Source organism: Podarcis gaigeae (genome assembly GCF_964106915.1).
Source record: "Podarcis gaigeae genome assembly, chromosome: 5".
Classification (NCBI taxonomy): Eukaryota; Metazoa; Chordata; class Lepidosauria; order Squamata; family Lacertidae; genus Podarcis; species Podarcis gaigeae.
Window position 1 is genome coordinate 87,618,079 of NC_139681.1, and position 12,661 is coordinate 87,630,739.

At 44.2% G+C, this 12,661-nt stretch overlaps 1 protein-coding gene across 10 annotated transcripts in view; it reads left to right on the forward strand.

Moving 5' to 3' along the window:
- The window catches only part of NLGN1 (neuroligin 1), a 645,947-nt gene that overhangs the window by 152,949 nt on the left and 480,337 nt on the right, over positions 1-12,661 (forward strand). For 9 of the 10 annotated variants that reach the window (XM_083739352.1, XM_083739347.1, XM_083739345.1 and 6 more), the window contains exon 2: positions 11,782-12,621. In XM_083739352.1, the coding sequence (XP_083595478.1) occupies positions 12,129-12,621 (493 nt within the window). In that variant the 5' untranslated portion in view covers positions 11,782-12,128. Of the gene's footprint in view, positions 1-11,673; positions 11,692-11,781; positions 12,622-12,661 lie in introns of those variants that run through there. The other variant, XM_083739349.1, reaches the window with a different exon arrangement.

A 12,661-nucleotide genomic window follows, 5' to 3' on the forward strand; every position in this document is an offset into this window, starting at 1 on the left:
TAAAATGACTAACCAATGGGAACCCAGGGGGCAGAGTTAACTGTATATAAGGTTTAAGCACAGAGGGTTTTTTAGTTAGTTAGAGTTGTTGAGAGGTCAGTCTAGTGTTAGAAAAGACAGAAAACATAAAGCTGTGGGTTGGGCTAGTCTGGTGTGAGAGAGTGAGAGAATTTGTTAAGAGGAGTCAGTCAAACAGTTGAGATAATCAGTCAGAAGGTATTAGGAAGGTATAGGCCGGTAAAGAAACTAAAGTTAAGAAACTTACATAAATATTATCAGAGAAACAATAAACTTGTTAATGTCTGTAAAATAAACTTGGGTTGTTTTTTTGGGTTTTTTGGTTCACTTTTAACAACTGACTGGACTCAGTGTTTTTACCAGAGAGTAACTGGTTGGTAGGGACGTGGATGGCGCAGTGGGTTAAACCACAGAGCCTGGGACTTGCCGATCAGAAGGTTGGCGGTTCGAATCCCCACTACGGGGTGAGCTCCCGTTGCTTGGTCCCTGCTCCTGCCAACCTAGTAGTTCGAAAGCACGTCAAAGTGCAAGTAGATAAATAGGTACCGCTCTGGCGGGAAGGTAAATGGCGTTTCCGTGCGCTGCTCTGGTTTGCCAGAAGCAGCTTAGTCATGCTGGCCACATGACCCAGAAGCTATACACCGGCTCCCTTGGCCAATAAAGCGAGATGAGCACCGCAGCCCCAGAGTCGGTCACGACTGGACCTAATGGTCAGGGGTCCCTTTACCTTTTTAACTGGTTGGTGGCAGCGGGGAAGCGAGCACAGGGGTGGCACAGGGATCAATAGACCGTTAAATGCCTGGGGACCCTGTATGATGGCCACACAGAGAGAGAATATTTAGGGAGTTCTGGACCTGACACCACCCAGCCCTGGCTTAGAGCTTTCCTCCTAACAACAGCATCATTGCCACTTACCTGGAAGGTGCAGGGATGATGCAGGGCGGTGATGAGGCTAGAGCGGTTTGGGCACAGCAGCTGAGACCATCCAGCACTCTCACCTGTGTACCTGCAGAGTCTGAACCTCCTCTCCCTGTCTCATCCCTTCACTTTCCAGGTAAATGGCAAGTGGCTGTGGAAACCCAGCCAGATGGGCAAGGTCCCTCATCCCTCCTATAGAAGCAGCCAACTCCGACAGCCTTTGGAGTTCCCTGCTCATCAGATCCTTGATCCATCTTGCCTGAGCAGCTTCTCCCTTTCAGCCCCATAAAAGGCTATTTCAGAAGGAAGCCTCATCAAAATTTCAAGATGATTCCCCGTACTCTTTACATCCAGGAGCATTATTGCTACTCGCACACTCTGACCCCTGCTATATACATGCGCTAGGTGCACATTTACAAATCTGACAATTGACTATAATGCTTGGACCATTTAAGAGTTAACCACAAACTGCTAAAAGGGATAAACATTCACTTCAGTAGCCATTATATTCCAAGCCAGTGCATCTGTCATTTTTAATTTAAATCTGTATTACTTAGCTGTCTAAAACTTTGCACATAAGTGACAAGAGTTATCCATTCTTTTCTGTTACGGGGGAAATCACAATTTACTTTTTTTGCTGCCTACTTACTGGGTAAAATGTCACAGTTCTGCAGCACATTAGGAAATGTAGAAAATAAATATTGTGTAGTAATATGAATAATTACTTCTCCTAACAAGTCAGAGACAGATTATATATATATATATATATATATATATATATATATATATGTATATATGAATAAGAAAAAGGGATACTAATAAAGAATTAAATGACACTATCATCTATGAACTTGCACTATGCACATAAATTAGAAACATAACTATAGTAAGTTAAGGTTTTTCTTAGTCACTTGATGAAGTAGGTTCTTAGGGCAATACAAAGTCTTGATGCTGCTTATTTAAGTAATAAGCAGTCCAACAATAACTGACAAGGACAAGCTTGCAATGAATTTTTAACACGTTAAAGAAGCACTATGTTAATGTAGCTTTTTTAAAAGTTCACCCTCAAACACTAGGCGCTTATCTACCCCATATATTGAAAGCCCCCTTTATCACATTAACTGCTGGGGGTTTCCCCAAATAATCCTGGGAACAGTAGTTTGTTTGGGTTCTGAGACCCTGCCTATCACTGCCACAGAACTATAACTCCCAGAGTTCCCTGGGAAGAAGGATTGGTAATGAAGCCACTTTAGATGTCATAGAATCACAGATTTGGAAGGGATCCTGAGGATTGTCTAATAATTCACACCCCCCCCCCCCAATGCAGGAATATACAGCTGTCCCATACGGGGATCAAAACCTGCAACCTTGACATTATCAGCACCATGCTCTAACCAGCTGAGCTATTCAGGTATACGATGAGCCCCAAGATAAAGGATTATGGGAAAAGTGACTTTACAACTAGGAACTATGTATAAAGATGACTGATCTCCGCCTACTAATTGCGTCAAGGTGCAACCCTCTAGGCCAGTGATGGCCAAACTTGGCCCTCCAGCTGTTTTGGGACTACATTTCCTATCATTCCTGACCACTGGACCTGTTAGCTAGGGATGATGGGAGTTGTAGTCCCAAAATAGCTGGAGGGCGAAGTTTGGCCATCACTGCTCTAGGCACTGACCTGGGAGCGTGTCTCGTTAAACTTGGTGTCAACATTTGTTGAGGTGCTTTCAGATGAGCTAGAAGTCTGAGATTTCTATGGCATATCCTGATTCGTAAAAGGCACACATGCTGAAAATAGGACACTTGTACAGTGGTACCTCAGGTTAAGTACTTAATTCGTTCCGGAGGTCCGTACTTAACCTGAAACTGTTCTTAACCTGAAGCACCACTTTAGCTAATGGGGCCTCCTGCTGCTGCTGCACCTCCGGAGCACGATTTCTGTTCTCATCCTGAAGCAAAGTTCTTAACCTGAAGCACTATTTCTGGGTTAGCAGAGTCTGTAACCTGCAGCGTATGTAACCTGAGGTACCACTGTACACTTCAACTTCAGATGGGGACTCAAAAGCACTCTGCATGCAACCAATTTCTGTGGTTCACATAACCACTGGTTTGGAAGGGCTATCAGTGTGTAGATAGAGTCATGCAAGAAATGTGCATCAGGTTCTTAGGGGGTGGGTACTGTTCTTGTATAGCAGTATTGGTGTGCACGATTCTTCCTAACCTGGTACCCTGCAGACAGCTGCTGCCAGTCAATATAGACCACCACTGGGGATCCTGTGGCCTTCCAAATATTGCTAGACTACAACTCCCATCATCCCTGAACATTGGCCAGTCTGGTTGGGGCTGATGGGAACTGGAGTTCCACGGCATCCATAAGCCACCGTGTTGGTCACCCCCAAAATTATGGAGTGAAAGCAAGCCCTGCCCCCTTACAACTAAAATTTGGCATGGGAAGAACAACGGAGGAAGGGGAAATCCTACACAATCCCTTAACCTTTTATTTATTTTTAAATTTTATGTCCTGTTTGCATTCTAATACAGCCAATGTAAACAGGTACCCAATTTGCATCATGCAGTGTGCGAGAGACAGTGCATTTTGAACCACAATTGGCTATATAAAACTGCACGTTTGCTTAAAATCTACAACATTTAAAAGGGGGAAAGTTGGGATTAAAGCGAAAACAAGCAAACCACAAAATCTCTCTCCCTACCACACCAGGGAAGAAGGGTGAGTGAAGATCAGGAACAAGGGAGGAATAAAGATATATACAGTCATACCTTGGTTTTCGAACAGCTTAGTTCTCGAACGTTTTGCCTCTCGAACTCTGCAAACCCCGAAGGGACTGGTCCAGTTTGTGAACTATTTTTGAAAGCTGAATGTCTGACGGGGCTTCCGCGGCTTCCAATTGGCTGCAGGAGCTTCTTGCAGCCAATCAGAAGCTGTGCTTTGGTTTCTGAACGTTTTGGAAATCGAATGGACTTCCGGAATGGATTCTGTTCGACTTCCAAGGTATGACGGTATCAGGAACAAGGGGGGTTGGCAGAGTGAACAGCTACACTGGGAGACTGGATCTACTGTCTCTGTGGATCCTGCTGCCTGAGGTGGTCTCCTCAGCTTGCCTCATCGGAGGGCTGGCCCTGTCACCACCTGAGGTTCACGTTGGTCATTACATATTATATTATTATTAATAATATTTTATTAGAAGAAAAGGAGATGGGAAAGAAAGAAAGAAAGAAAGAAAGAAAGAAAGAAAGAAAGAAAACCGAGAGATATTTTAAAAAAGAAAAAATACTGTTATTTTACCATAAATTAATATACAGATGTGTATATTCTTATTATCCCAATACACATGTAATTGTCAGTAACCCAATATATTCTATGTAAACTCATTCCAAATATCATTGTATTTATCCAACGAAAGTCCATCTATAAGCTGTCCGTTCATATGTTGTCAAGGGGAATTGTATCTCTTTTCTCCCAATTCATCAGTATCAGTCTCTCAGCCACCGTTAGGCTGCATAGAATCCATTTTTACTCTCCTGTTGTCAATTTCCATACAATGGGTATATAGTTCAAGAGCCTATTCACCTCTGAAAATCTTAAATTTTTCCATAGTGGCTTGTTTATATAGTCCAGCACTTCCTCTCCAAAGTGTGGGATATAGGACCCAACTCCTAGGGGCCGAGGGGGCTCTACCCCGCCAATAAAATATTTGATGGGGCTGCCCCCCCCCCAAGTTGATGGGCATTGCCATTCAAATGGTGTGTGTCCACCACATCATGTGATAGATTATGAAGGGCGGGGCTTACCTGGGCCCCCCAATATTTTATTCAAGTTAGCACCCCTGGTGTGGGACATAGTGAAAGCAATTGTTTCAAAGAAGCATTGTCCATTCCATAAAAGAAGAGGAATGGATTATGACCAGGAGCTGCCAGCTCTGTAATCTGGATACCCTTGCACATAGCAGAGGGAATTTCAAAATGGCAGCTACCTGTTGTCGAAGAGCCGCAGCCATGGTACATGCAACAACCTTGTTTTTCTTTCTTTCTTTCTAAAAATCTCTTGAGCTATGAAATGAAATGTCTTTGGCGGTTTCCAAGCCCCCATTCATATTGGTTTTCCACGAACATATTGGCCTTTCATGTGCTGTGTTTTGCCAGCGTAAGTGATTTGCAGAAAGCCAATTTTGAGGCTTGAAGGTCAAGGATGATGGGCTCATCTTAACTTGCGCCGCTGCTGCATTGCATCATTATTTTGTTGCCCAATGTCAGGCAGCGCACTCTTCGCATAAGTTCTTCCCTCAGGCTATGTGGTATCTCTACTGCGACTGGCACAAAGGCATAGCTGGAGGGAGAGGGACCTAGTCGTCTGCAGAGGGTGTGACATTTCCCCCCAGCAAGGAATGAACTTAGCAATAAGGTGTACCCACCAGACAAGTAGGATATGTTAGTAGCACAGAAAGCCAACTCTTAAGTTAGTAATTTCCCCCTTAGTTTCTATTGTAGTCCCATTTGGTTTTGGCATGAATTCAGATTATTTAATATTTATGTCTCACTTAAAAAAAAATAAACATTCGGGAGACTTTGCAGTTTTTAAAGTCATAATTAGGACAAATAGTAATAATCACATGTAAAAGAAAGAGTATACAAGAAGTAAATAAGGAGGCCATTTACAGGATAAAGGAAGTCTTTTATTTTTGTGTTATGTTTTCTTTGTGTAAGGGGATAGGAGTTTAATTTTGATAATTAAATTGTCAATGGTGGTGGGTTTGTGTGTATGTATGAGTTGTTGTGGGCTATGTTGTAAATAAAGAAATAAATTTTGAAAAAAAAATCAATGTGGCTAATAATAATAATAAATCAATGTAAGAAAATATAGGAATTAAATCACACATTCAAATTAAATCAAAATACGCACTCAACAAGTAAAACAGCAAAAGGAAACTGCATTTTATATACCATCCTCAGCGTAGCCATAATATCATTTTTTTTACTTAATAGACAGGTCTTTACATAATGGAAATAACTGTAATTGGGAGATGTGCACTTTTTGTCCACCCCTATTAATGCAATAGGGACACGGGTGGCGCTGTGGTCTAAAGCACAGAGCCTAGGGCTTGCCGATCAGAAGGTTGGCGGTTCGAATCCCCGTGACGGTAAAGATAAAGGGACCCCTGACCATTAGATCCAGTCGTGACCGACTCTGGGATTGCGGCGCTCATCTCGCTTTACTGGCTGAGGGAGCTGGCGTCCAGCTTCCGGGTCATGTGGCCAGCATGACTAAGCCGCTTCTGGCGAACCAGAACAGTGCACGGAAATACCGCCGGAGCGGTACCTATTAATCTACTTGCACTTTGACATGTTTTCGAACTGCTAGGTTGGCAGGAGCAGGGACCGAGCAACGGGAGCTCACCTCGTCGCAGGGATTCGAACCGCCGACCTTCTGATTGGCAAATTCTAGGCTCTGTGGTTTAACCCACAGCGCCAATGCTGCCCAACCCAGGCATTGGCTCAGAATTTACATCAAGCATCAATCTATATACTAAGGAAGTGGTAATTTTAGGTCCTTTCTTGGGGGGGGGGATGTCACAGTGGGGGACTGGTGGACCTCAAATGCTGTGGGACTCTCTCCTACCAACCTCAGTCCCCATAGGCAATGATCAGGGATGGTGGCAGTTGTTCTTCCACAGTTCCTGGAGAACTATTTGTTCACCAGCCCTCCTTCAAGAGGGGAATGTGCATTACTTCTCTTACTTAAAGTAATACCCTCCAACATTTCTCCGATGAAAATAGGGACATCCTATCAGTGGCGGAGCTTCGTGCTCCGGCACCGGGGGCGGAGAGCAGGCGGGGGCGTGGCCGGCATGCATCCTGGGGGCGTGCCGTGCCGCCTGTGGGGGCGTGGCGCTCAATGCGGAGGCATGGCAGCCACGATGGCACCCTACCAGGATTGTGGTGCCGGGGGGCGGTACGTTCCCCTCACCCCCTCTTCCTCCACCAGTGCGTCCTAGTCAATAACAACTATTTTTATTGTTCTATGTTGCTTCCAACATAGATAAAAACATAACAAAACATTAAACATTTAAAAAACTTCCCTATACAGGGCTGCTTTCTGATGTCTTCTAAAGCTTGCAGAGTTACTTATCTCCTTGGCTCGGGGGTCGCATAACTCCATACCCTCCAACATTTCTCCGATGGAGCATTTTGTTCTTAGAAGAAGTGGTTTGCAATGTTTAAGACTCAAATCCTAATGCCTATGCTTCACTGCATGTCCTGAGATGGATTGTGTCCTTGGTTGGAAATATATATAAAGGAATGAACAGAAAGCTGGCTTAATTTAGTCCTTTCCGTTCTAAGGGGAGGGGAGGGAAAAACCTGTGAATGTACAAATGGGATTAAATGGCTTACATTTTAAGTCTTTTACTATAGATGAAACAGATCCTAGAATTGTATCTTTTCTCTCTGGGTCATTTGTTTGCAGCTCCAGGAATTAGAAGTCTCTCTGTGTGTGCCTGTATTTCAAAATTAGACTAATGAAAATGAGCAGCCAGATAAAGTCCAGATGTGTGAGAAATATTTGGATCAAAGGAGGTGATTCAGCGCTCGGCATAGGGCTCGTATTTTTTGCATGGTAGTGGGCTCTAGGAGGAGTCATGCCTAGTGGTGAGAAAGGCACATGTTCTGCATGTCTCGAAGCGCCCAAAATAAATGCCTGGCATTCCTAGTGAATGGATCCTGGGCTGCAGGGATGGCAGTGGGTGATAATGGCTGCAGTACTGCACAGGGTTATGCATGCACGGTGAGCCTTCTTTGAGTAGGAAAATAGCAATAAAGAGCCAAACACCAGCTGAGTCTCTGGTCCCACAATTTGAATCTTCCACAGATTATTTCCATGTTGGGAGAGTGGGGGGATAAACCAAAGATATTCCTCTGATCCATTGTCTTATTTGACGATTGTTGTTGTTGTTTAGTTGTTTAGTCGTGTCCGACTCTTCGTGACCCCATGGACCAGAGCACGCCAGGCACTCCTGTCCTCCACTGCCTCCCGCAGTTTGGTCAAACTCATGCTGGTAGCTTCGAGAACACTGTCCAACCATCTCGTCCTCTGTCGTCCCCTTCTCCTTGTGCCCTCCATCTTTCCCAACATCAGGGTCTTTTCCAGGGAGTCTTCTCATGAGGTGGCCAAAGTATTGGAGTTTCAGTTTCAGCATCTGTCCTTCCAGTGAGCACTCAGGGCTGATTTCCTTCAGAATGGATAGGTTTGATCTTCTTGCAGTCCATGGGACTCTCAAGAGTCTCCTCCAGCACCATAATTCAAAAGCATCAATTCTTTGGCGATTCCAAGTAAGATTATCTTCCATAAACATAGTTTTAACAATGAGTCCGTAAGTGACGGTGAAGGCCAATTCTCGATCCACATGTCCTTCCACAGTGGGGACATAGGTTCCAGGCAGGAGTTGCTCACGGTGAGGGTTTGCCAAGCGTGCCTTCCTCTTATCACATTTCTCCCTTTTGTCCTGAGTTTGAGCGTCTTCCGAGTCCATGATACCTTTGGTAAAGGCTGTTCTCAAATTGGAGCGCTTGCAGGCCAGTGTTTCCCAGTTATCAGTGTTTATAATACATCTTTTTAAAGATTTGTCTTGAGAGAGTCTTTAAACCTCTTTTGTTGTCCACCAGCATTACGCTTCCCATTTTTAAGTTTGGAATAGAGTAACTGCTTTGCAAAGACGATAATCAGGCATCTGCACCACATGACCAGTCCAACAAAGTTGATGTTGAAGAACCATTGCTTCAACACTGGTGATCTTTGCTTCACAACACAGATTTAAATCAGAAGACTTGTTTATTTTATTTATTAATTAGATTTATATACCACCCTTCAACATAAGATCTTGGGGCGTTTCACAGAATAAACAAAACAACAGGATAAAAACAAGGAAAGAAGCCGAACAAAACGCCGGGGGTGTCACATAAAGCACACTCAATGCACATTGAAAGCACATTGCTGCCCCCAAAGAACCACGGGAACTGTAATTCCCTCCTGAAAGAGCTACAATTCCCAGCCCCCTGAACAAAGTACAGTTCCCATGATTAGTTGGGGGGCAGCCATGTTCTTTCAGTGTGCATTGGTTGTGCTTTAAATGTACAACCCTGCTGCATTTGCCTCGTCCTCAGGTAATGTCTGTCCAGTTCAGAAGGTCAGCTTGAAGCTATGAATGTGCCTCCTCCTTTTCTGCTCACCTTTATATCCTGCTTCTGTTGTGGAACCAAGGTGTGCAAATGGTTCTCAGGCAGCTCCTCTCTCTGCCAGGTGTTGATCAGATCCAGGGTTCTTCCAGATGGGTCATTCAGATTTGCGAGCGACGGTGATATGTGACTGTTCCTTTAGTCTCACATTTTCCATAGGCATTCCACTGCTTCCTGCCCACGTTTATTTTCTCTTTCTCAATGCTATGTGTTAGGTTGTGGGTGAACATATCAGACAACACAGTGATTCTTCAAACAGCTTTTGTTTATTCAGAGGCCAGAACAGAACTGAGCTGAAGGGCTCAGTCAGCCTGCTTATATAGAGCTCCAGTACAACGTTACTGTAGCAACTTTCTAAAACTATCCAATCACTGAACGTCACTTTCAATCCTTCATTTGCATAACTATCTACAGTATCCCCCTGCTGGCCCAGGGTGAGAACTTCAGTACATAACACTATGTATGCACAGTTACCTTTCTTTCCATTTCCCCATTATTAGCTTGCTGTCTATGAATTCCAAAACTTTATAAAACAGAAACATCCTTGACGGTCTAACTACATCCTGCTGGCCCCTCTGTGTGTATGAAATCACATCTAACGTTATGTGCTATTCTGCCCAAATGTTGTTGTGCAGTGGAACCTCTGTGTTTCTGGAGGGGGGGGGATCTTTCTACTCTAGCATGGTAGAAAGAAGGGCACAAGCCTGCCTAAAGGCACCTTTCGCAGGAAGGTTTTTATTAAAATTAGAGGAGAGATGGAGCCTGGGTGAAATTGCCAGGAAAGAAGGCGGGGGGGGGGGGGGAGAGATGCCCCATCTACCTCCTTACTGCCTTCTGAGATAGATTGTTCAACATGAAATATGCACCAAATTGCATGCTGCTCTATATAGCTTTCACAGTATTCTTCTTCTTAAATAACCTTAATGACAGGACAGTTGGACTGTGAGGCGTTTTGAATCCCCTCTGCAAAATTATGCAGGGAAATGATGGAATTCATTAGAAACTGCTTATAAGTTCATTAGAAATTGCTTATCCCCCCACCCCTCCCCCCCAAGGCATATGTGTGTGTGTGTGTATGAAATTCCAGTGGGAATTTATGAGGGTGGGGGCTGCAACAAAATGTTGCAGTGCAGCATTTTATCCAATGCGATAAGAAATACAGTTATTTACTTGTAAGTAGACGAGAAAGTAAATTGGGAAAAAAGGAGGAGGTGATAGGAATCAAAGGTGTATTTGTCTGTCTGGTGACTCCCACTATAAATAATCTAGTGTAATGTGCTCTTACCTGCAAAATCCAGACCAGGGTTTGGGTTTCTTAACCACAACATGGTAGGCATCTGACTGAAGGCTAGAGGTGAGAAGGAAATTTGATTTAGTTTGCATTTAATGGAACATCTCCCTAATGTATGATTCCCAAAACAAAACAAATTATTCGTATTATAAGTAGTGGTGATGTTCTCATTTTTAGTTGTTTTTTTCCACATAAATTGACCCAGAGCAACCTACAAAATAACACAAGCTTCAACACCAAGTATAAGAAACCTGGGCCGATACAGTGGTACCTTGGTTTACGAACATAATCTGCTCCGGAAGTCTGTTCTTAAACCAAAGCATTCTTAATCCAAGGTGTGCTTTCCCATAGCAGCGGGAGACTCAATTTACAAATGGAACACACTCAACAGGAAGCGGAACATGTTCTGCTTCCAAGGCAAAGTTCACAAACCAAAACACTTACTTCCGGGTTTGCAGCGTTCTTAATCCAAGTTGTTCATAAACTACGCTGTTCTTAAACCAAGGTACCACTGTAGTTCAGCAATTTCTCAGTCCATGGACATTGTCCAGTAACCCAGTAACAGAGAAGATTGACAGCTTGGCTCCACCCATGTTGGTTGTTTAATTCCCACCTTCCAGCCCGGTGGGATTCCTGACCTTTGCAGTAGCAGCATGTTTGTGAGAGCCATCGAATCAAGGCACCCCGTTGGCATATTAAAATGTGTGCTGAGTTGCACTGACACTGTATTCCTTTGCCACAATGGCGGATTCAGAGGTTATTTCAGAATTGTTCTTTTGTGACAGCTATAAATGCAGAGAGAAAGGCAGTCCTGGCTGTTTGTTGATGCCCTCGGAGTATTCCGCAGGTCACTGGGAACTCTGCGGTCCACATTGTATTTACTGCTTCTCTTAAGGTTGTATAAAATTATAATTGATTTGTGGTTGCTATTAAACCATCCTCTAGTAACAAGTTTAAAATTGATTGCGAGCCCCTTTGAGACGTATAAAGAAATGCAACATTAAAAACACATTTAATCCGGCTTTGGAATCCATATGTTTCTTTTCGTGAAATGAGACTTCAAAAGCTGCGGTTTCTCTGAAAGCCTGCACAAACTCAGCAGGTGACGCCATAAATAACCTGGCAATCAGTATTTTTTTTTTTTTACCTGTCATCTCGTGGAACCATAAACTACTTATTGTACCATTTCACTTCACGTGGCTCCAGCAACTATTAATGTATGTGTACAGTAACTTGTAAAACATCTAGTTATTATTCTGCCCATATTAGCTCTTTCATGCTAATGATTTATTTTTCATTTTCTCCAGGATATAGACCCGCAGCTAACTGGAATTGATTTATAAGTGGGGAATCGGCAGCAAAGTTATGCTCTCTTCGTATCGCAACTGTGGAAAACAGAATTGGCAATTGAATGTCGCCTGACAAATCGGGCAGAGTGAAGATGCTGCTTCGGCGGGAATGAAGTCACGGGGAGATGTCTCTCGTGTGCAGAGGCTTTTGAGAGTTTTCTGACAGGCCCCCCTTCTGGAGGCTTGAGCCATCCATTTCATTTCCCTGCTCCCTTGCCAAGAGCACTGCTTCACCCTCTCCCTCCCCACCGAGTGGATACAAATAAGAGTTGCTCCAACCACAGCAGGGCAACTGATGTGGGACCATGGCTTTTCCAACATCCATGTGGCTGAACTGCGTGTGGAGAGCGATGCTGGTCCGCCTGCTGCACATGGGATTGGACGCCACCTTCACCCTCTGCATACTCGGGTTCTTGCTTCATGCCGCTGCCGTCTCCTCGCAAAAGTTGGATGATACCGACCCAGTGGTGACCACCAGCTTCGGGAAAGTCAGGGGGATGAAGAAGGAGTTGAACAATGAAATTCTGGGGCCGGTCATCCAGTTTCTCGGGGTGCCGTACGCCGCTCCTCCGATCGGGGAGCGCCGATTCCAGCCTCCTGAACCGCCGTCTCCTTGGCCAGATATAAAAAACGCCACCCAGTTTGCACCGGTGTGTCCCCAGAACATTATAGAGGGCAGGTTACCTGAAGTCATGCTCCCTGTCTGGTTTACTAATAACTTGGATATAGTTTCTACCTACGTGCAAGAGCAGAACGAAGACTGCCTCTATCTGAATATATATGTCCCAACTGAAGATGGTGAGTTATTTACAGGAGAAGCAGGGAGATCTTTTTGTTT